This window comes from Microcaecilia unicolor, chromosome 1 (genome assembly GCF_901765095.1).
Source record: "Microcaecilia unicolor chromosome 1, aMicUni1.1, whole genome shotgun sequence".
In the NCBI taxonomy this organism is placed as follows: domain Eukaryota; kingdom Metazoa; phylum Chordata; class Amphibia; order Gymnophiona; family Siphonopidae; genus Microcaecilia; species Microcaecilia unicolor.
Genome location: NC_044031.1, coordinates 560,137,131 through 560,162,532, shown reverse-complemented (window position 1 = coordinate 560,162,532; position 25,402 = coordinate 560,137,131). Strand labels below are relative to the sequence as shown.

Genomic DNA, 25,402 nt, shown 5'->3' with positions numbered 1-25,402 from the left:
AATTGGAGTGAGTAGGATGTTGCCATTTTCCTTAGGGAAGAGACCTTGTTGGAGTAAGTAGTTTAGGTGGGATGTGAGGTCTGCTATGAAGCAGTCGGGGGCGGATTTTATTAGGTAGCTGGGGCACATATCCAATTTGCAGTGAGTGACAGAGAACTTATGAATCGACTGGGTGACTGTTTTGGTGGTGAGGAGGGCGAAGTTTGACCAGGTTCGGTCCGCTGGGTATTCTTCTGGGGTTGGATCCAGACCATTGATGAAATGTTCTCCTTTTTTTTTAATTAATTTATTTTTTTCCTCTGAAATGATTCCTCTTAGTATATTTATTCAAAAGGAGTGAAGCCAGTGAAACTGGGATTACCTTAATCAGTGGGAAATGGATTAGAGACTCAAGTGTTTGTATTGTTAAATAATTTCTGGTTTTAAAAGAGAAAAAATGAAATCAGTTGTATTATTTCCACTAATACTGGACAAAATAAGTATGTTTCCAACGAAATAAACTGACTATACACTGTTTTGGGTTTGAAGAAGCCAACCAGACGATCAATGAGAAATAATGATTTAGATAAATAATAATTGGGGATAATCAGGTTAATACTACGTTTTCTTTGTTAACTGTTGTTTAATTGATCTCCTTGTCTTATTTCACTCTCCCTATTTTGTGGTCAAAGAAGAGTATAGAATTACTTGATTTAATTAATTTTTGTATTATTTTGTCTGTATTTCTGGCAAGTTATTTAAAAAAAAGATGAAATTTTCTATATCAGTATTGACAAGAGGAAGTGTGTTACGTAGATTTGCAATTTTTTCATTGACCTATTGGGCAAGTTTGTCTGTGGATAGGATGTCTGTGTTGGTCATGGTGATCGAGGTGGTATCTAGTAATTTGTTTACGAGTTGGAACAGTTTCTTCGTATCTTTGTAGTCTGGTCCTATTTTGGTTCTGTAGTATGACCTTTTGGCCTGTCTTATTGCATATTTGTATTTTCTTTGTAGTTGTTTCCAAGCGTTGAGCGTGTGTTCGTCTTTTATTTTTTTCCATGCTCTTTCGAGTTTCCTGGATTGTGTTTTTAGTTTTTTCAATTTGTCGTTGAACCATGGTATCGAGATATGCCTTCGTGATGTTCTTGTTTGTAGTGGTGCTATTTTGTCTAGTATGTTTCTGCATCTTTTGTCCCAGTTAGAGCGGTAGTGTAACACTTAAAAGGCACAGTAAAACATTAAACAATCTTTATGTTACTTTTCATATAAAGTACTTTCGTAACTATATACTTACTGTATCCTTTTCAAATTCCGCTTCTGACGATGTTGGAGATAACGGACTTATTGGACTAAGAGAAGGAGAACTTTCTACGCTGGACATATAGTCTGGATCTGGGACAAATAAAAGCTGTGAAAGAATTAAACAAAATATATCAATAAATACCTCCAAAAAGTTTACCTTATTCAAAGGAATTCCTTTATATGTAAATAGTCTACTGTGAAATGACTGACAAGCTCAAATTTAACATGCTTTCATAACATTAAATAAGTGTAGGAATCTGTGAATTTTTGCATAGGCATTGTGCATGAAAAAAAAAACCCGTGAGGCCCCTCCAACAATATTATATTACAGATGTATAATGACATCCTGGTAACCAGGAAAGTGTTTATTCAGCTGATCCCAAAAGAACCTGTCTGTAACAAAAGGGAATGTCCTAACTTCTATTAATTAGAAATCCAAAAATAAGAGGAGAACACTTTAGGAGGGAAATTCTGAAAATATAAAAGGGAGAGCCCAGTTTTAAAATGAAGGTCTGTTGGCTTTAGCTTTCCAAGCTCTGACCTCATTGAGCTAGGGAGAACTCTTCAACCTTAGGCCCAAATGAAATTACTACATAGCCATCATGCAAATAGGAACAAACAACATACTCTGAAATGTCTATATGCAAATGCTAAGAATCTAAGAAATAAGATGGGAGAGTTGGAATATATTGCACTAAATAAAAAATTGGATATAATAGGCATTACTGAGACCTGGTGGAAGGAGGATAACCAGTGGGACACTGTCATACCGGGGTACAAAGTATATCGTAATGATAGGGTGGACCGAACTGGTGGAGGTGTTGCATTGTATATTAACGAGAGCCTTGATTCAGATAGATTACAAATTCAGCAGGACACAAATCACACCTTTGAAGCATTGTAGGTTGAAATTCCATGTATAAAAGGGAAAAGGACGGTGATAGGAGTGTACTGCCATTCGCCTCGCCAGGATGAGCAGGTAGACGCAGAAATGATAAAAGAAATCAGAAACGCGAACAAAATAGGCAATGCAATAATAATGGGTGACTTCAATTACCCAAATATAGACTGGGTAAATGTAACATCGGGACACGCTAGAGAGGAAAAATTCTAGACTTGGTCCTTAGTGCAGCGCATGATCTGGTGAGGGACGTTATGGTACTGTGGCCGCTTGATAACAGTGATCATAATATGATCAGTTTTGATATCAAACTTGAAGTAACCATACACAGGAAGTCAAATACGTTAGCGTTTTAACTTTAAAAAAGGAGACTATGATAAAATGAGAAGAACGGTGAAAAAAATCTTAGGGGGGCAACTGAGAGGGTAAAAACTGCACAACAGGCATGGACGCTGTTCAAAAATACCATCCTGGAGGCCCAGGCCAAACATATTCCGCGAATTAGAAAAGAAAGACAGAAGTCCAAAAGACAGCCGGCGTGGTTGAAAAGTGAGGTGAAGGAAGCTATTAGGGCAAAAAGAAACGCCTTCAGAAAATGTGCAGCGCTGCGTATGCTTTGTAGCACTATAGAAATGCTAAATAGTAGTAGTAGTAGTAGTAAAATGGAAGAAGGAACCATCTGAAAATAACAAGCAGCAGCATAAGGAGTGTCAAAGCAAATGCAAGGCGCAGATAAAGAAAGCCACGAGGGATTAAGAAAAAAAAAGATAGCATTAGAGGCAAAAAAACATAGTAAAAATTTTTTTTTTGGTATATTAAAAGCAGGAAACCAGCAAAAGAATCGGTTGGGCCGCTGGATGACCGAGGGGTAAAACGGGCGATCAAGGAAGACAATGATGTAGCGGAGAGATTGAATGAATTCTTTGCTTCGGTCTTCACTGAGGAAGATTTACGTGGGATACCGGTGTCGGAAATGGTATTTCAAGCGGACGAGTCGGAGAAACTTACTGACTTCACGGTAAACCTGGAGGACGTAATGGGGCAGTTCAGCAAACTGAAGAGCAGCAAATCTCCTGGACCGGATGGTATTCATCCTAGAGTACTGATATAACTGAAAAATGAGCTTGCGGAGCTACTGCTAGTGATATGCAATTTATCCTTAAAATCGAGCGTGGTACCGGTAGATTGGAGGGTGGCCAATGTAATTACGATTTTTAAAAAAAGTTTCCGGGGAGATCCAGGAAATTATAGACCGGTGAGTCTGACGTCGGTGCCGTGGAAAATGGTTGAGGCTATTACTAAAAAGAAAATTACAGAGCACATCCAAGGACATGGATTACTGAGAGACCAAGTCAGCACGGCTTTTGTGTGGGGAAATCTTGCCTGACCAATTTACTTCAATTCTTTGAAGGAGTAAACAAACATGTGGACAAAGGGGAGCCAGTTTATATTGTGTTTCTGGATTTTCAAAAAACGTTTGACAAGGTACCTCATGAAAGGCTACAGAGGAAATTGGAGGGTCATGGGATAGGAGGAAATGTCCTATTGTGGATTAAAAACTGGTTGAAGGATAGAAAACAGAGAGTGGGGTTAAATGGGCAGTATTCACAATGGAGAAGGGTAGTTAGTGGGGTTCCTCAGGGGTCTGTGCTAGGACTGCTGCTTTTTAATATATATATATTTATTATTATTATTATTGTTGTTTTTTTTTTTATTTATCATTTTACTTAATTACATTCACATTTATCACATAAATGTAAGGGAAAACAGAAACTGATATTAAAAAAGAAAACATTTTCTCCCACCAATATATGTTATATAATCGTCCACAACTAGGAGATCCAAGATCAGGAAAACAATCTCAAAGAAAATAAGAAAAACTCAAAATGGTTAATCTTACAATTCACTTTTTCTGAGGGAGGAAGGTTAATCGGTAATTGCAGCCGGTACAGTGTAACTAAAGGAAGTTGCTGCAGAGGGTTCGTCATCTGTTCTTTCAACTCCACAAACTCTTGTAATTTCTTAGATTCAACAAATAAGTAATTATTAAAATTCAAAGAAATAGAACACTTAGCGAATGATACATACCTGTAGCAGGTGTTCTCCGAGGACAGCAGGCTGATTTTGTTCTCATGACTGGGTTGACGTCCACGGCAGCCCCCACCAACCGGAAGAAAACTTTGCGGGCGGTCCCGCATGCAGGGCACACCCACCGCGCATGCGCGGCCGTCTTCCTGCCCGTGCGTGACCGTTCCCGCTCAGTTGAATGACAAGCAAAGGAATGAGTAAAACGCAACTCCAAAGGGGAGGAGGGAGGGTAGGTGAGAACAATCAGCCTGCTGTCCTCCGAGAACACCTGCTACAGGTATGTATCATTCGCTTTCTCCGAGGACAAGCAGGCTGCTTGTTCTCACGACTGGGGTATCCCTAGTTCTCAGGCTCACTCAAAACAAGAACCCAGGTCAATTGAACCTCGCAACGGCGAGGGTATAACAGAAATTGACCTACGAAGAACAACTGAGAGTGCAGCCTGGAACAGAATAAATCGGGTCCTGGAGGGTGGAGTTGGATTCAAACCCCAAACAGATTCTGCAGCACCGACTGCCCGAACCGACTGTCGCGTCGGGTATCCTGCTGGAGGCAGTAATGTGATGTGAATGTGTGGACAGATGACCACGTCGCAGCCTTGCAAATCACTTCAATAGTGGCTGACCTCAAATGGGCCACTGACGCTGCCATGGCTCTAACACTATGAGCCGTGACATGACCCTCAAGAGTCAGCCCAGCCTGGGCGTAAGTGAAGGAAATGCAATCTGCTAACCAATTGGAGATGGTGCGTTTCCCGACAGCGACCCCCTTCCTATTGGGGTCGAAAGAAATAAACAATTGGGCGGACTGTCTGTGGGGCTGTGTCCGCTCCAGATAGAAGGCCAACGCTCGCTTGCAGTCCAATGTGTGCAACTGACGTTCAGCAGGGCGGGTATGCGGTCTGGGAAAGAAAGTTGGCAAGACAATTGACTGGTTAAGATGGAACTCCGACACCACCTTAGGCAAGGACTTAGGGTGAGTGCAGAGTACTACTCTGTTATGATGAAATTTAGTATAAGGAGCATGAGCTACCAGGGCTTGAAGCTCACTGACTCTACGAGCTGAAGTAACTGCCACCAAGAAAATGACCTTCCAGGTCAAGTACTTCAGATGGCAGGAATTCAGTGGCTCAAAAGGAGATTTCATCAGCTGGGTGAGGATGACGTTGAGATCCCATGACACTGCAGGAGGCGTGACAGGGGGCCTTGACAAAAGCAAGCCTCTCATGAATCGAACGACTAAAGGCTCTCCAGAGATGGCTTTACCTTCTACACGGTAATGGTAAGCACTAATCGCACTAAGGTGATTCCTTACTGAGTTGGTCTTGAGACCAGACTCTGATAAGTGCAGAAGGTATTCAAGCAGGTTCTGTGCAGGACAAGAACGAGGTTCTATGGCCTTGCTCTCACACCAAACGACAAACCTCCTCCACTTGAAAAAGTAACTCTTTTTAGTGGAATCCTTTCTAGAGGCAAGCAAGACACGGGAGACACCCTCAGACAAACCCAACGAAGCAAAATCTATGCCCTCAACATCCAGGCCGTGAGAGCCAGAGACTGAATGTTGGGGTGCAGAAGCGCTCCGTCGTTCTGCGAATTGAGAGTCGGAAAACACTCCAATCTCCACGGTTCTTCGGAAGACAACTCCAGAAGTAGAGGGAACCAGATCTGACGGGGCCAAAAAGGCGCTATCAGAATCATGGTGCCATATTCTTGCTTGAGCTTCAGCAAGGTCTTCCCCACCAAAGGTATGGGAGGATAAGCATACAAGAGGCTGTTCCCCCAATGGAGGAGAAAGGCATCCGACGCCAGTCTGCCGTGCGCCTGTAGTCTGGAACAGAACAGAGGCAGCTTGTGGTTGGTCTGAGAGGCGAAAAGGTCCACCGAGGGGGTGCCCCACTCTCGGAAGATCTTGCGTACCACTCTGGAATGGAGCGACCACTCATGCGGTTGCATGACTCTGCTCAGCCTGTCGGCCAGACTGTTGTTTACACCTGCCAGGTATGTGGCTTGGAGAAGCATGCCAAACTGGCAAGCCCAACGCCACATCCTGACGGCTTCCTGACACAGGGGGCGAGATCCGGTGCCCCCCTGCTTGTTGATGTAATACATTGCAACCTGATTGTCTGTCCGAATTTGGATGATTTGGTAGGACAGCCGATCCCTGAAGGCCTTCAGTGCGTTCCAGACCGCTCGGAGCTCCAGGAGGTTGATCTGAAGATCTTGTTCCTGGGGGGACCACACCCCCTGAGTGTGGAGCCCATCGACATGAGCTCCCCACCCCAGGCGAGATGCATCCGTCGTCAGCACCTTCGTGAGCTGCGGAATTTGGAATGGACGTCCCTGGGTCAAATTGGTCCGAACTGTCCACCAGTGCAGCGAATTGCGGCAACTGACGGACAGGCGGATGACATCTTCTAGATTCCCGGTGGCTTGGCACCACTGGGAAGCTAGGGTCCATTGAGCAGATCTCATGTGAAGACGAGCCATGGGAGTCACATGGACAGTAGAGGCCATATGGCCCAGGAGTCTCAATATCTGCCGAACTGTGATCTGCTGAGACGCTCCGGTCTGGGAAGCGAGGGACAGGAGATTCTGAGCCCTCGCCTCAGGAAGAAAGGCCTGAGCCGTCTGGGAATTCGGCAGAGCTCCTATGAATCACAGAGATTGGACTGGCTGGAGATGGAACTTCGGGTAATTTATCACAAACCTTAGCAGCTCCAGAAGTTGAATAGTGCACTGCATGAACCGAAGAGCTCCTGCCTCTGAGCTGCTCTTCACCAGCCAATCGTCGAGATACGGGAACACGTGCACCCCCAACTTGCGTAGGTACGCTGTAACCACCACGAGACACTTCGTGAACACCCATGGTGCAGAGGCGAGCCCAAAGGGCAGCACACAATACTGAAAGTGACGTGTCCCCAGACGGAATCGGAGATACTGTCTGTGAGCTGGCAGTATCGGGATGCGAGTATAAGCATCCTTTAAATCCAGGGGACAAAGCCAATCGTCTTTCTGAATCATGGGGAGAAGGGTGCCCAAGGAAAGCATCCTGAACTTTTCTCGCACCAGATACCTGTTCAGGCCTCTCAGGTCTAGAATGGGGCGCATCCCCCGTTTTCTTTTCCACAAGGAAGTACCTGGAATAGAATCCCTGCCCTTCCTGCCCGGGTGGCACGGGCTCGACCGCATTGGCGCTGAGAAGGGCGGAGAGTTCCTCTGCAAGTACCTGCTTGTGATGGGAGCTGAAGGATTGGGCTCCCGGTGGGCAATTTGGTGGAGTGGAGACCAAATTCAGGGTGTATCCGCACCCCACTATTTGGAGAACCCACTGGTCGGAGGTTATAAGAGGCCACCTTTGGTGAAAAACTTTCAACCTCCCCCCGACTGGCAGGTTGTCCGGCATGGATACTTTGATGGCGGCTATGTTCCCATGGATCCAGTCAAAAGCCCGTCCCCGGCTTTTGCTGTGGAGGCGCAGGGGGCTGCTTGGGCGCACGCTGTTGACGGGAACGAGTGCGCTGGGACTGTCCCTGTGCCTGAGGAGGCCTTCGGGCCGGCTGGGTGTACCTACGCTTGCTGTAGGCGTAGGGTGCAGCCTGCCTGGCCCGGGAAAAACGTCCACCTGCTGAGGTGGATACTGAAGGCGCCCGGTGGGAGAGCTTGTCAAGAGCAGTTTCCCGCTGGTGTAGTTGGTCCACCAACTGCTCGACCTTCTCGCCGAAAATGTTATCCCCCCGGCAAGGGACATCCGCCAGCCGCTGCTGGGTGCGGTTGTCCAGGTCAGAGGCACGCAGCCAGGAGAGTCTGCGCATCACTATACCTTGGGCCGCAGCTCGAGATGCCACATCACAGGTGTCATAGATACCCCTGGACAGGAACTTTCTGCACGCCTTCAGCTGCCTGACCACCTCCTGAAAAGGCCTGGACTGCTCCGGAGGGAGCTTGTCGACCAGGTCCACCAGTTGCCGCACATTGTTCCGCATGTGGATGCTCGTGTAGAGCTGGTATGATTGGATGCGGATCACGAGCATGGAAGATTGGTAGGCCTTCCTCCCAAACGAGTCCAGAGTGCGAGACTCCCCGCCCAGGGGGCGCGGAGGCGGTATCCCTCGAACTCCGTGCCCTCTTGAGAGCAGAGTCCACGACCGCCGAGTCATGAGGCAATTGAGGCCGCATCAACTCTGGGTCTGAGTGGATCCTGTATTGGGACTCCGCTTTCTTGGGGATGGTGGGATTAGATAGTGGCTTCAACCAGTTCCGAAGCACTGTCTCCTAAAGGACATTGTGCAACGGCACCGTGGAAGACTCTCTAGGTGGTGATGGGATAGTCGAGGACTTCGAGCATCTCCGCCCTCGGCTCATCCACAGTAACCACAGGAAAGGGAATGCTGATGCACATATCCCTGACAAAAGAGGCAAATGAGAGGCTCTCAGGAGGCGACAGCTTCCTCTCCGGTGAAGGAGTGGGGTTGGAGGGAAGGCCCACAGATTCCTCTACTACTACTTAACATTTCTAGAGCGCTACTAGGCTGAGGAGAAATATCTGGGGTCCTCCTCCTCCCCCCACGAGGCCTCCTCCTCGGTGTCAGACATGAGTTCTCTCAGCTCAGACCTCAACTGGGCCCGTCTAGACTGCGAGGAACCACGTCCTCGATAATGGCATCGAGCGGTGGACTCCCGCGCCGGCGGGGACGAAGCTCCCTCCATCGACGTCAACGGGGACTCCACCTGCGTGGCGGTCGACACCGGTGCCGCAAACAGCGTCGGAGGCGTCAGCATCGGGCCAGAGCCCACCGGCGCATCAGCCCTTCCAGGATCCCGGAAAGATGGCTCGGAGACACTCGTCAAAACCCGCTGTCGGGAAAGGCAGGGGGACCGGTGTGGGTGCTGGTGCCAGAAGCTGCTCGGGTCCAGGAGACGGTATCGAGATACCCGCGGACCCACGCAGCGACACCTCTTCGACCGAGGGGGAACGCTCCACCCGGCACTGCCGCTTCCTGGGTGTCGAGTCGTCCCTCGATGTCCCGGAGCTGCCAGTCCCATGCGCCATGGGCGACCGATGACGGTGCCTCTTGACTTTCTTGTGATGTCCGTCATCGGCGCTCCGCGAAAGAGACGAGGAGGAGGTGGAGCCCCCCAGCCTCGAGGTATCGGATCCGACAGGGTTCAGTCCCGATGGCCCTGAGCAGCGGGAGTGGCCGGGGCAGACTGCCCGCGCGGCCGCTCACCACCGTAGTCACCGGCAGGCTGGCGGGCCAAAGGTACTTGTGCTCCTGGGGTCAATGCCATTGCGCCGACATCGGTACCAGCACCGAAGACCTGGCGCATGTTCCAAAAAGACGGTCCCGCAGAACTTGCCTCACCACCTGCGTCCACTTCCTTAAGCCGAGACACAAGGTGCACGTCTTGGAATTATGCTCCAGGCCGATGCACTGGAGTCACCAAGCATGAGTATCGGTCTGCGAGATCTGCCGGACGCACCGACCACACTTCTTGAATCCGCTCAGGACTTTCGAGTACATCGACGGAAAAATCGCGTCAGCGAAGTCAAAATCGTCGATGGTGGCGGTGAAAAGCACGCCTGAAAAAGAAACGACCGCGGCCGCGACGACGCACCCTCGCGACTAAGAACGACAAGGAAAACTTTTCGTTTTTTTTTTAAAGAAAAATAAACGCAAACGCGTACAGAGCAAAGAAAAAACCGCGGGCTAGGCCGCAATCCGGTTTCTGGGGCTGCTTAAGAGAGACGGGAACACGTCTCTCTCCAGCGCGGAATGGAAAAAAACTGAACGGGAACGGTCGCGCACGGGCGGGAAGACGGCCGCGCATGCGCGGTGGGCGTGCCCTGTATGCGGGACCGCCCATGAAGTTTTTCTTCCGGTTGGTGGCGGCTGCCGTGGACTTCAACCCAGTCGTGAGAACAAGCAGCCTGCTTGTCCTCGAAGAAACACGGGAATCACACTAGGAAGGTCCCACTTAGGGCAATGATATTTAGCTTAAAAGCCAAGAGTTCACACCTCCTAGTCTGCAATTCCCCTGATAAGTCAGGAAATATATTTATCTTTGAACCCAAAAAACTATCAACCATGTGTCGGAAATACAATTTCAAAACATTATTCCTATCTAAATCAAAGGCGAAAGTCACTAGTAATATAGCTTTTCCAAAATATCAGTTAAGTTCACATCTCTTTTCTCCGTTCAGCAGCTAATCATTCAATCAACTTGGTTCCCAATGCGAGACCGCATTTCGTCAGGACCTTCATCAGGAGAACCAAATCGCCCTTTCTGTGAATAAAACAAACATGTTCTAGCCTCGCACTATATTGCCTTAATCTTAGTATTATACTTATCACATACATTTAAATATAGCAACGGCTGCTTACCATCAGGACTGTATTCCCAGCCTGGCTTACCAGAAATTACCTCAGAACGTTATAGGGCGATTTGGTTCTCCTGATGAAGGTTCTCACGAAATGTGGACTCGCACTGGGAACCAAGTTGATTGAATGAATAGCTGCTGAACGGATTTGTGCGGCACTTCCAGTAGCCTTTGCTACGCCTTAACACTCACGGGTGTTTTATACATTCATATAACTGCGTAAAGAAATCAAATGCATGCTAGTGGGCACGCCCAAACACCACTCGTCAAGTTTGGAGCATATGTGTTGGACATTGATATAACAAGGACTCTTACGATTATGTGCTTTGAGGAACTGAGTAGAAAAGCCTTTTAAAGGCTCGTGTGAATTGTTAAGAGAGGAAACCTGTAATTGAGCTGAATATGGAAAATTAGGTTCTTACCTTGGTAATTTTCTTTCCTTTAGTCATAGCAGATGAAGCCATTACGTATGGGTTATGTCCATCAACCAGCAGGGGAGATAGAGAGCACTCAAACTTTCACAGTGCCCTCTTGGCCAGCTAGCTCCACTGCCTCTTCAGTATTTGAAGCTTCCAAAGCAGTATGGCAAACCGCAATGGGAATCACAAGAGCTTTCCTCACAGCGAACGATGGCCCATCACAAGGGCATGAACTCATAAAGGAGGGAATGCACATCCTCCTGGAGGGAATAAACTCATCCTCCTTATTGTATAAGTGGAGGGGAACACACGCGCCTCCTGGAGGGAACCACACATCCTCCCAACACACTGGAGGGAATGAACTCATCCTCCTATTTATAGAACTGGAGGGGAACACACGCGCCTCCTGGAGGGAATGAACACATCCTCCTAAATTTAAACTGAACATGAATCCTGAAGATTGTTTTCCAACTTTCTCCCAAGGAAGGAACTTCAGGAAATTAGAACAGAACCTGAAAAACAGATTCACAGCATACAGACAATCATACAGGGAGGGCTCATGGCTTCATCTGCTATGACTAAAGGAAAGAAAATTACCAAGGTAAGAACCTAATTTTCCCTTCCTTGTCATCAAGCAGATGAAGCCATTACGTATGGGATGTAACAAAGCAATCCCTAGATAGGGTGGGAACAAGCCACACCACGCGCTAGCACTTGTGCACCAAAACGCGCATCCCTCCTGGCAGCCACATCCAGCCTGTAATGTCGGGCAAAGGAGAGCTTAGAAGCCCATGTTGCTGCACTGCATATCTCTTGAAGAGAGAGTGCTCCAGTTTCAGCCCAAGAGGAAGAAATCGCTCTAGTAGAATGTGCCTTAAAGGCTACAGGCGGAACCCTGCCGGCCAGCAGATAAGCTGAAAAGATAGTTTCTTTGAGCCAGCGGGCAATAGTGGCTTTAGACGCTGGAGACCCTCTGCGAGAACCGGATAGCAAAACAAACAGATGATCAGAAGTCCTGAAAGAGTTAGTAACTCGCAGATACTGCAGCAGAGTCCTGCACACATCCAAAAGGTGCAGCTGCCCAAAAGATTCTGGAAACTCTTCCTCTGAAAAAGAGGGCAAGAAAATAGGCTGGTTTAGGTGAAAGGCTGAAACCACCTTAGGCATAAAGGAAGGCACGGTCCGAACCGTGACTCAGGACTCTGAAAATTGCAGAAATGGGTCTCTACAGGACAGCGCCTGGAGCTCTGACACCCGTCTCGCCGAGGTAATGGCCACCAGAAAAACGGCCTTCAGTGTCAAATCTTTCTCCGATGCTCGCCGAAGCGGCTCAAAAGGAGATGCCTGCAGGGTTTTCAAAACTAGCCCCAGGTGCCAAGCTGGACAGGGAGCCGAAGCACCCCTCTAAGAAACCGTGCCACATCTGGGTGAGCAGCCAAAGACACGCCTTCCACCTTACCACGAAGGGAGGCCAACGCTGCCACCTGCACCCGCAGGGAATTATAGGCCAAGCCTTTTTGTACACCTTCCTGCAAAAAGTCCAGAATCGGCGAGACAGGAGCCCGCATTGGAGCAATGGCTCTGGAAGCACACCAAGACTCAAACAGGCACCAAATCCTGGCATAAGCCACGGAAGTGGACCGCTTGCGGGCTTGCAGGAGAGTGGAAATAACTTTATTGGAATAACCTTTATCCCTCAATTGCGCCCTCTGAATAGCCATGCCGTAAGACCAAAGCGGCCGGCGTCCTCCATGGCTACCGGTCCCTGAGTCAACAGGTTCGGTACCAGAGGTAACAGCAGAGGAGCCTCCAGGAGCATATGTCGGAGGTCTGCATACCAAGGTCTCCTTGGCCAATCCGGGGCGATGAGGACCACTTCTCCTGGGTGCAGCCAAATCCGCAAGAGCAGGCGCCCTATCAAGGGCCATGGGGGAAACACATAAAGTAGACCCGGAGGCCAGGGTTGAGCCAAGGCATCCAACCCCGCCGAGCGAGGATCTCTCCGTCTGCTGAAGAAGCACGGGACTTTGGTATTGGCACTTGTCGCCATTAGATCCATCACGGACTTGCCCCATTTGGCACAGATCTGCAGGAATACTTCGTCTGCCAGATTCCATTCTGCTGGATCGATCTGATGCCTGCTCAGATAATCGGCCTGCACATTGCTCTGACCTGCAATATGAGCTGCCGACAGACACTGAAGATGCAGCTCGGCCCAGTGGCAAATCAGTTCGGCCTGCGCGGCTAGTGCTCTGCACCTTGTTCCGCCTTGTCGATTTATATAGGTCACCGTTGTCGTGTTGTCCGGCATCACTCTGACAGCCAATCCTTCCAGGGTCACTTGAAAGGCCAGAAGCGCCTGAAACACCGCTTTCAACTCTAGGCGGTTGATGGACCACTCCGACTCCTCGGGTGTCCATAGACCCTGGGCATGCTTCCCCTTGCAGTGTGCGCCCCAGTCCTTCAGGCTGGCATCTGTTACCACCAGGCACCAAACGGGGAGCGTCAGCGGCATTCCTCGCCGCAGCATGCTGTCCGAGAGCCACCACTCCATGCTGAGACGGGCTGCAGGGAGCCAAGTAAGTCTGCATTGGTAATCCTGAGAAATAGGAGCCCATCTCCGGAGTAGGGAATACTGTAGAGGTCTCAGGTGCGCTCTCGCCCAGGGTACCACTTCCATCGTGGCTGTCATCGATCCCAGCAGCTGGACAATGTCCCAAGCTTGCGGGCGGGGCATCCTCAGGAGCAGACGGACCTGATTCTGAAGCTTGCACCGCCTTAGCTCGGGTAGGAACACATAGCCCGAGACTGTGTCAAACCTGGCCCCCAAAAACTCTAGAGATTCTGAAGGGGACAGGTGACTTTTGGCCATATTGACGACCCAGCCTAGAGATTGCAGTACTGAGACCACTCTGGCTGTAGCTTGTAAGCTGTCTGTTGCAGAGTCTGCTCTGATGAGCCAGTCGTCTAGGTACAGGTGAACCCTGATACCTTCTCGCCTGAGAAAAGCAGCTACTACCACCATTACCTTCGAAAAGGTTCGGGGAGCTGTGGCGAGGCCAAAAGGCAAGGCCCTGAACTGGAAATGTTTTCCCAACACCGCAAACCTCAGAAACTTCTGGTGCGGGGGCCAAATCGGTATGAGCAAGTAAGCTTCTTTCAGGTCTAGAGACGTGAGAAACTCTCCTGGCTGTACCGCCACAATGACGGAGCGCAGGGATTCCATGTGGAAATGCCGCACTCTCAGGGACTTGTTCACTTCTTTTAAGTCCAGAATAGGGCGAAAGGACCCACCTTTTCGCTGCACCACAAAGTAGATGGAGTATCGGCCGCAGCCTTACTCGGCGGGAGGCACCGGGGTCACTGCCCCTAACTGAATCAGACCTTGTAAAGTCTCCTCCACCGCCGCCCGTTTGACGGCAGAACCGCATCGGGACTCCACAAACACGTCTCTTACTGGGGCGTTGAATTCTATTCTGTATCCATCTCTGATCAGGTCCAGAACCCACTGATCTGAGGAAATCTTGGCCCACTCCTCAACAAAGAGGGAAAGCCGTCCTCCGATGACAGGCATCGAGGAGAGGGCCGGCGCACCATCATTGAGAGGGTCGCCCCTGAACTCCTGGTCTTGAGCCACCGGCTGCGGAACGCTTGTCCGAGCGAAAGGAGTTCCTCTGCTGACCACGGGCACGTGAAGTGAACCCAGCAGAACGCCCCGGGCGGTACCTTCTAGCTTCACGGAAGCGAGGTCTGTACGAGGAGTGGACCGCCTGGCCCTTAGAGGAAGGCCTCTGCCTATCTTCGGGCAAGCGCTGGGGTTTTGGATCACCCAGGCCTTTCACAATTTTCTCCAACTCCTCACCAAATAGGAGAAGTCCTTGAAAAGGCAACTTCACCAACCTTTGCTTAGAGGCCATGTCCGCTGCCCAGTGTCGTAGCCACAGACGACGGCGAGCCGCCACTGCTACTGCCATTTGTTTAGCCGAAGCTCTGACAAGGTCATAAAGGGCATCAGCCAGAAAGGACAAGGCCACCTCCATCCGCGGAGCCACATCCAAGAAGGGCTCCGCTCCATCTCCGGGCTGAGCCACTGCCTGTTGCAGCCAAGCTAGGCAGGCTCTCACAGCATAACAGCTGCATGCAGACGCCCGAACAGTGAGACCTGCAATTTCAAAGGGCCGTTTCAATGCTGTTTCCAGCCTACGGTCTTGAACATCCTTCAGGGCAACACCTCCTTCAACAGGGAGGGTAGTTCTCTTTGTCACCGCAGTGACTAGGGCATCTACTTTAGGCATTGCAAAGCGAGCCAAATGCTCCTCACGCAGAGGGTATAATTGCCCCATAGCCCTGGAAACTCTCAAAGGTCCCTCGGGGTCAGCCCACTGAGCCGAAACAAGCTCTAGGATGGAGTCATGCAAAGGGAAGGCCCGAGCAGCTTTCTTGGTACTAGCCATCCTGGGATTACCCGAGGAGGCCATGCCACTGTCAGGATCTTCAATCGAGAGGGCCTGCAGGGTATCTGAAATAAGCACTGGCAGCTCATAACGGTGGAAAATCCTCACCGCGGAGGGATCATCCAGATCCTGTGGTAAATCCGCACCTGACTCTGGTTCCTCAGACCAAGAACGTCTGTCAGAGTTCTCCGAATCCTCACACCCCGACCACGGGGGGGAAAAAGGTGCACCACAATCTGAAGGGGAATTAACCCTTCTGCGCTTATCTTTAGGCCAAGCATCCGGGAAAAAAACCTCACTGGGCAGTCCCAGGCCAGAATCCATCGGGGGGGGCAATCAGAGGAGCCTCAGGCGACCCTTGAGGAAGGGCTCTTTTCATCATGTATGCTTTATGCAGCAAAAGCACAAAATCCGGGGAGAAAATCTCACCCTGAGCACCCAAATCCTGTCCGGTGCTAGCCACTCCTGAAATAACCTCATCTCGAGGTGCCCCACCCGGCTCAGGTCTCTCCGTGTCCACGGAGGCCGCGCCATGTGGTGTAAGCAAAATGGCGCCCGCTGCCAGCTCAGAGCGGGAAGAAACATCGCTCGCCATGCTCGGGCCGGCTCCTACGCCAGTACAGCACGATTTACAGAGCCCTGCTGCTGATTTGCGCTTGCCACAAGTGGAACAGCGCTTTACATTGTCCGCAGCCATCGCCGAAAAACTGCGGTAAAATCCAAGATGGCAGTTTCGCGCTAAAATCGCCCCGATCGCGGGCCCACCCCGGAGGAGTTGGAAAACACTCTTACCTCAAAGGATCTAGTGTACAACTACGATCCTGCTGAAAATCAGGTCAAAAACCTCTGTTCCAGCGTCTCTGCGTTTAAAAACGCGACGCAACTTTTTTTTTTTTTTTTAAGCTGTGAGGAAAGCAGAGGTATTGAAGACTCCGGAGGCTCAGATGAGTGGGAAAGGCAGGAAAAGGGCGAACCTATATGCCTGCATCCACTGTTGGTGGGTAAGGACAGGGAAAGCAAGGCAATATGTCCACATCCACAGAGGTATGGGTAAGGCAGGGAAAGGGCTAACCTATGTGCCTTTAAAGTGAGGCTGCTATAGCCTCCAACACCCCGGTTAACATCTGGCAAGCCAGGAACCACCTCCCGGCAGATTTTTCTGGAGCTCGAACAAGCTGCAGCCACCCTGCTAGGGGAGATAGAGAATACTGAAGAGGCAGTGGAGCTAGCTGGCCAAGAGGGCACTGTGAAAGTTTGAGTGCTCTCTATCTCCCCTGCTGGTTGATGGACATAACCCATACGTAATGGCTTCATCTGCTTGATGACAAGGAATGCTACATTTTAAACAAAATAAAACTACCTAAATATTTGAGCCTTATTACATTAACCCTAATTGCTGAAATATACAAAAGACAGTACCTGTCCAGGAACAACATCTCTACAGAAAAGCTTATTTAACTGAACCAGTTCATTGGGTGTTGTATCAAACTTCAAGGCAATGGTGTTTAACGAATCTCTTGGTTCAACCTAAAGTGGAGACAAGAACAGAAAATATTTCTCAGTGAACAGTTTAGTGACACTGAAAGCAAAAGGTGGAGAGGGGTGACAAGCATTCAGTTTATTACCAGATTACCTCTCAATAACCAAATAATAAAGGGTATTGGCTTACCTATAAAGATGTTACAAAATTATTGCAGTTTAAAAAAGTTATTTAAAGAACAATATGTTCGGACTACCGGTGGAGCTGCCGGCCAAGATGGCCACTTCAAGTTAAGTTCTGGTAATCCCCGAATGTGAAACCCCCGAATCTGGCTCCCAGATCACCTTTCCACAGCACCAGGTCTTGCCGCGCACTAAGGTTGGAGGTTTGTAATCACTCCTACCCGAGGTCCTGGACAATTGGAGGAGGATTTTGGCGTGCGTATGTGTTCCCCTTGCCCCATCAGATCGGCTGCGGTGATTTGAACGGGAGGCCCAGTGGCAGAGATAGGTGAGATCCGAGACTGATCCGAGAAGCATTCTGGGGGGGAGCTGAGAACCAGGAGCTGCAGTATTGGAGTGATGGATGGTGTGGCAGCTACAAAGGCGAAGACGCCACATGAGACCTGGAGCATGCGTTCAGGTGGAGTGGGGAGACAGCGGCAGGGATACTTGGCCTGAAATTTTCAGTAGTGTTCCTTCCTATACCCGGACAGAAAACGGGTCCTGGACTGCCACTAAGGTAGAAAGCATAGCTGAGTTGCTGTCTCGGCTGATTTCTGCAAGGCTGTGAGAAGCGCCAAGAGGTTTGTTTTTTTTTGGGGGGGGGATCCCATCCCTCCCCTCCGCCTCTAGGTGGTGCTGGTTAGCTATCAAGATTGTGGAGTGCTACAGACATATTGGAATTGCCTTAACCACGTGAGTCTCCGTAAGCTGCACGTGTATCCAGGAAAGAAGGAAAGAATAATCGTGGTAGTGGAGTAAACATGGCAGACAGAAGTGCCCCTCCTTTGCCTACAGTGGGATGTGCCTGGGCACTCAAAATAGTTAAGGAGGTCCATCAGGCTGTGGAACAGGCTATGGGAGTGCAACTACAACAAATTATCGATAACTTGAATGGCATAGAGCACCGATTTGCTACTTTTACCAAAGATCTGTTGGAAAGGTGACTTGATTCAAGAATCATCATTGGAAATCAAGCACCTTCAAGACAAGGTTGTTTCCTTGGAAGAGAAAGTGGATGACTTGGAAAATCACTCTCGCAGGAACAATTTGAGATTGGTTGGATTACCAGAATCAGTAAAGGAAGCTGAACTGCGTGGCTTTTTGGAAGAAATTGGAAGAAAGAGGATATCTTAAGAATTTAGTATCTAAAGCAAGAAAACAAGCTTTTTATAATCATAGAGATTGGTTGTGAAACCCCAAAGAACATAGTACAGAGCAAGAAGAAGTGGTAACATTTGTAACTAAATACAACATACATACGAATAAGATGGTTAAAATAATTAAAAAACATGCTGCACTGCTAAGGACTTAGCCCTGCTTTCGTGATTTAAGGATTATGTTTGCTTATCAAAGACAGAGTAATTTGAGTGACTTACTATATGTGGCTGACACGTGGAACCGTCAAAAAAGCAATGACAGTATGAAGGGACATCATAGCGCATGTGGTCAATGTTCAGTATGCCATAATATGCTAGATGTGGATGGATTCAGGGATGTGCATATGGAGAGGATTTGTGATTTAAAATATTTAACTAATTGTCAATCTAGAAACGTGATCTATCTTTTGAAATGTCCCTGCAATTTACATTATGTGGGACAAACGTCACGAATGTTGAAAACGAGGTTGATTGAGCACAGACATTGTATACAGGCTAAAAAAACTTATGAACCTTTAGTGTCTCACTGTCTTCTGAAACAACATGATTTTTTGGATTTACAATGTATAGTTTTGGAACAAGTCCATATGACAGAGCGAAGAGGAGATGTGAGGAGAATATTACGACAGAAAGAACAAAGATGGATATACTGGCTGCAAACCGTAATCCCTAATGGGTTAAACATATCAATTGAGTGGAAAGCATTTTTGTGAGCGGATCGTATGTGGCTGGTTGAGTCTTTAAATTTTGACGTCATGGAGGATGTGAGTAATGATGAAGGAAATGATGTATATATAGCGAAGGGAAGCCGTCCTTGATTCAAAGGCGCCATGAAAAGGCATTGTGTGTGGTGAATGTGAGAAGCTCGGGGTAGAAAATATGGATGCAGAGCTTAGCCCTTGAAACAGCCCGATTGTGGCGAAACAGGGTTCTCCTGTTGGATTTTATGGATATCAGAAACTGTGGAATATAATGCGGACCAGTAGCACCACTACTATCTAAGTTAAGTTATAAATGAATGTTTACTTCACCAAATATATGACGTTTAAATAAGCCGCTACCTTAGTGTATTGTGAAAGGTGTATGTACAAGTATTTCATGAATAAGAAGAGTGGAGTTTTTTTTGTGAAGACTAGTGATTGAAAAGGAGTTCTCTAAATATTTGAAAAGTTTGCCTTTAAACAGATATCTCCAAGGTTTCTGAAGTCTTTTTTTCTCCACATATTTTCATGAATAAATGTGACTTAACACCTTCAATACAGAGTTTCACTGATTAGAATTTGGTTGTGAGCATTAATTGATATATATTATACTAATTCCTCTATCATATATTAGTAATATCAATTACCCCAATATTGACTGGGTAAATGTAACATTGGGGAATGCTAGGGAGGTAAAATTCCTTGACGAAATCAAGAACTGCTTTAAGGAGCAGCTGGTACAGGAGCCAACGAGAGAAGGAAAATTTCTAGACCTAGTTCTTAGTGGAGCGCATGATCTGGTGTGGGAGGTAATGGTGCTGGGGCCACTTGACAACAGTGATCATAATATGATCAAAATTGATATTAGCTTTGAAATAAGTATACACAGGAAATCCAATAAGTTAGAGTTTAACTTTAAAAAAAGGAGACTATAAGAACGGTGGACAAAAAAAAAAAAAAAAGAAACTTAGAGGAGCAGCTTCGAGGGTCAAAAATTTACATCAGGCATGTATGATATTCAAAATGACCATCCTGCAAGCCCAGGCCAAATATATTCTATGTATTAAAAAAAGAAGGAAGGAAGAGCAAACGACAGCTGGCACGGTTAAAGAGTGAGGTGAAGGAAGCTATTAGAACTAAAAGAAAATCCTTCAGAAAATGGAAGAAGGAACCGACTGAAAATAATAAGAAACAGCATAAGGAATGTCAAGTCAAATGCAAAACACTGATAAGGAAGGCAAAGAGGGCCTTACATAAAAAGACTGCGTTGGAGGCAAAAACACACAGTAAAAATTTTAGGTATATTAAAAGCAGGAAGCCGGCAAAAGAATCAGTTGGACCGCTAGATGACCGAGGGGTAAAAGGGGCGAAAAGGGAAGAATTATTGCAGTTTAAAAAAGTTATTTAAAGTACAATATGTTCGGACTTCCGGTGGAGCTGCCGGCCAAGATGGCCACTTCAAGTTAAGCTCTGGTAATCCCCAAATGTGAAACCCCCGAATCTGGCTCCCAGATCACCTTTCCACAGCACCAGGTCTTGCCGCGCACTAAGGTTGGAGGTTTGTAATCACTCCTACCCGAGGTCCTGGACAATTGGAGGAGGATTTTGGCGTGCGTATGTGTCCCCCTTGCCCCATCAGATCGGCTGCGGTGATTTGAACGGGAGGCCCAGTGGCAGAGAGAGGTGAGATCCGAGACTGATCCGAGAAGCATTCTGGGGGGGAAGCTGAGAACCAGGAGCTGCAGTATTGGAGTGATGGATGGTGTGGCAGCTACAAAGGTGAAGACGCCACATGAGGCCTGGAGCACACGTTCAGGTGGAGTGGGGAGACAGCGGTGGGGATACTTGGCCTGAAATTTTCAGTAGTGTTCCTTCCTATACCCGAACAGAAAACGGGTCCTGGACTGCCACTAAGGTAGAAAGCATAGCTGAGTTGCTGTCTCGGCTGATTTCTGCAAGGCTGTGAGAAGCGCCAAGAGGTTTGTTTTTTTGGGGGGGATCCCATCCCTCCCCTCCGCCTCTAGGTGGTGCTGGTTAGTTATCAAGATTGTGGAGTGCTACAGACATATTGGAATTGCCTTAACCACGTGAGTCTCCGTAAGCTGCACGTGTATCCAGGAAAGAAGGGAAGAATAATCGTGGTAGTGGAGTAAACATAGCAGAGAGAAGCGCCCCTCCTTTGCCTACAGTGGGATGTGCCTGGGCACTCAAAATAGTTAAGGAGGTCCATCAGGCTGTGGAACAGGCTATGGGAGTGCAACTACAACAAATTATCGATAACTTGAATGGCATAGAGCACCGATTTGCTACTTTTACCAAAGATCTGTTGGAAAGGTGACTTGATTCAAGAATCATCATTGGAAATCAAGCACCTTCAAGACAAGGTTGTTTCCTTGGAAGAGAAAGTGGATGACTTGGAAAATCACTCTCGCAGGAACAATTTGAGATTGGTTGGATTACCAGAATCAGTAAAGGAAGCTGAACTGCGTGGCTTTTTGGAAGAAATTGGAAGAAAGAGGATATCCTAAGAATTTAGTATCTAAAGCAAGAAAACAAGCTTTTTATAATCATAGAGATTGGTTGTTAAACCCCAAAGAACATAGTACAGAGCAAGAAGAAGTGGTAACATTTGTAACTAAATAGAACATACATACGAATAAGATGGTTAAAATAATTAAAATAACATGCTGCACTGCTAAGGACTTAGCCCTGCTTTCGTGATTTAAGGATTATGTTTGCTTATCAAAGACAGAGTAATTTGAGTGACTTACTATATGTGGCTGACACATGGAACCGTCAAAAAAGCAATGACAGTATGAAGGGACATCATAGCGCATGTGGTCAATGTTCAGTATGCCATAATATGCTAGATGTGGATGGATTCAGGGATGTGCATATGGAGAGGATTTATGATTTAAAATCTTTAACTAATTGTCAATCTAGAAACATGATCTATCTTTTGAAATGTCCCTGCAATTTATATTATGTGGGACAAACGTCACGAATGTTGAAAACGAGGTTGATCGAGCACAGACATTGTATACAGGCTAAAAAAAACTTATGAACCTTTAGTGTCTCATTGTCTTCTGATGTTGGGTACATTTTGTTTTGAGCCTGAATAAAAAACCGTTACACCTTAAAAAACAATATTTTCTTATAAGCTTTTCCCAGTATGTAATTATGTGAGGGTGCATAATCTTACTGCAGTTTAAGGAACAAATTTAAGCTATCGTATTATGTAAATGTTCTTGGTGTGATTAATGTGAATATATTCAGTTTTTGTATGGAAAAATTAAGTTTTTCCTTTAATTTTCTCTATAAGACATGGTCTGCAGTTCAGCAATTCTTCTAGCAGAGTTAGTAGCTATCAGAGAAATAGTCTTCAAAGTAAGATCTTTCAATGTAGTTTTCTTTAATGAAACAAACTGAGATTTCTGAAGAGACTTGAGCACTAGATTAAGATTCCATTCAGGACAAGGACGACAAAGAGAAGGCTTAAGATGGTCGACTACCTTTAGAAAACAGACTACATCAGGATGAGAGGCCAGAGAGGAATTTGGTAAGTCCCTGTCACTACCTAAATTTGTAGCGAGTTGTAGACTAGGCCTTCCTTAAAACATTCCTGTAGAAAAAGGCCAAAATTTGAGGTAGGGAAAAGTGAAAGGGAGAAATGACTCTTTCCCAACGTTTCAAATATTCTCCAACCATGTGAATAAGCTGAAGTAGTAAAACACTTTCTAGCTTGAAGTAATATAGTAATACATCTTTTGGATAACATTTCTTTCTTAATTCCAACCTTTCAAGAGCCAAGTTGTAAGTCCAAAAAGGGATGGATCCTCTATCTGAATGGGATCCTAAGAGTAGACCTGGGAGCAGGGGAAGTCAAAATAGTTTTGTCTATGATGAGCTGGATTAGATCTGCATAACAAGGCCTTCTAGGCCAGTCTACAACTATTAGAATTACCCATCCTAGATGAAGTAGGATTCTGTGGAGGACTCTTCCTGTCACTGGCCAGAGAGAGAAGCTGTAGAGCCAGCCTGTCTCCAGCCATTCCCAGAGAAGTACATCTATCCCTTTTGAACTGAACTCTCTTCTTCTGAAGAATTGAGGAACTTAAACAAATTGAAGAGATGTCATGAGATGCAGAACTGGAGTTCCCATCTCTTTGTGATCAGGTGAAACACCATCATTGACAACTTTCATTCCTCTGGGCCCAGAGAGTTTCTGCTCAGATAATGCGTTTGTACATTCAATATTCCTGCTATGTGAACCACTGAAAACATAGGTACATGTTTTTACATCCACCAAATTAAAATGCGAGCCTCCACATCGAGATGATCACTGTAAATGCCTCCTTGTTTGTTTAAGTAGGCTACTGTTACATTGTCCGACAGGATTCGCACCAAGTTTCCTCAGAGTATAAATTGAAAGATCCATAGAGCTTTCCAGACAGCTCTGAGTTTCAAACAATTGATGGCCAGAGATTCCATTTTGGTCCAAAGGCCTTGAGCATTGAGATGGAGACAGTGATCTCACCATCCCTTGGGTGCTTGCATCTGTAACCAGAATTATCTATTGTAGGCTCACCAATGGAGCTCCCCTGAGAAGGTTGTTCGACTGAAGACCCCATGTCATGCTAAATTTTACCTGCGGGGTTCAAAAAAAGAAAAAAGTTGTAAACTTGAGATACAGGGGACCAGCAAGATAGGAGTGACTGCTGAAGTGGCTGCATATAAGCTCTGGCCCCGGAAATCATCTCAACATCTGCCGCTATGGATCCAAGAACTTGAACATAATCCCATGTGCAAGGATTCTGAACTTTCAGCAAAAGATTACTCTGAATCTTGTCCCCTCCTGTGATTCGACAGGAAAACCCTGCCCTGTAGCTGGCCAAAATGAACCCCTAAATACTCCAGACTTTGGGATGGTTTTAATTGTTAGCCTCCCAACTGCAAGAGATCTATCACTCAAGCAGTAACTAGCAGCCTTTCTTGAAAAGAAGAGGATCTGATTAGCCAGTTGTCCAAGTAGGAATGAACACCAATTCCTTCCTTCCTTTGGAATACTACCATGACCACCACTACTTTGCAAAGTTTCTGAGAGCTGTAGAAAGACCAAAAGGCATTGCCTGGAATTAAAAGTGACTTCTCAGGACTGCAAACCATAGGAAGAACTGGTGACAAGGCCAAATGGGAATATAGAAGTAAGTTTCTTTGCGTTCTAGAGACGTGAGAAATTCATGAATGGAAGGAGAAGTCGTTTGAGATAAAGAAGAGCTGTCAGTCAAGAAAACAGAACTGCGTGTCTCTAACTACCCTAATCATTCCCTTCCTTCTTCTCTCTTCCCTACTTAATCTCTGCACAATACTAACTGTATCTAATATCTTGGAATGACATTGTTAACAAAATTATGTAAGCCACGTTGAGCCTGCAAATAGATGGGAAAATGTGTGATACAAATGCAATAAATAAATAAATAAATAATATGACCACTGTATTGGAATTTGACACAGCTGAAGGGAGATACATTTGGGAACCCAAAATGCCTGCCATTACACATGATGCAGCTGAAAGGAAAAATCAAGCCCTACACAGTCCCCAATGCTGCTCTCTTTGCTGACAGCAGAAGCTGCATATCACAGATTCAGCCAGAAAAAAAAAAAGTGAAAAGGAAAGTAAAACCACACTTAGAGAGGAGTAGACAGTAAGAAAAAATGTTAAAGGCATACTTGTAGGAACAGGATAAGAGTGGGAACACAATCAGACTCTTCAAGAAACAGACCAAGGATGTTCAACATAGATATTAAATTCATTAGAAGATGACTACACGCTACCACGCTTTGGCACAGAGAAAGTGCTTTCTTTAGAAGTCTCGGTAAATGTGTATAAAAATACTTACGGATAAAGTCTTCAGAAATAAATCTTTAACAACCATTGTGGTCTTTAAAAAAACCTTTGTAAGGTATGGTGAAAAGTATGGCTTCTTTGCGCCACTAGTTTGTAGAACCTAACCTAAAAGAAACGCCTTCAGAAAATGGAAGAAGGAACCGTCTGAAAATAACAAGAAGCAGCATAAGGAGTGTCAAAGCAAATGCAAGGCGCAGATAAAGAAGGCCAAGAGGGATTACGAAAAAAAGATAGCATTAGAGGCAAAAAAACATAGTAAAAATATTTTTCGGTATATTAAAAGCAGGAAGCCAGCAAAAGAATCAGTTGGGCCGCCGGATGACCGAGGGGTAAAAGGGGCGATCAAGGAAGACAAAGACGTAGCGGAGAGACTGAATGAATTCTTTGCTTCGGTCTTCACCGAGG

At 46.8% G+C, this 25,402-nt stretch overlaps 1 protein-coding gene across 2 annotated transcripts in view; it reads right to left on the bottom strand.

Moving 5' to 3' along the window:
- OXR1 (oxidation resistance 1) overlaps positions 1-25,402 on the bottom strand; it is a 388,442-nt gene that overhangs the window by 293,886 nt on the left and 69,154 nt on the right. For both annotated transcript variants that reach the window (XM_030217988.1, XM_030217996.1), the window contains exons 3-4: positions 16,947-17,054; positions 1,277-1,390 (exon numbers count right to left, since the gene is read on the bottom strand). In XM_030217988.1, the coding sequence (XP_030073848.1) occupies positions 1,277-1,390; positions 16,947-17,054 (222 nt within the window). The remainder of the gene's footprint in view (positions 1-1,276; positions 1,391-16,946; positions 17,055-25,402) is intronic.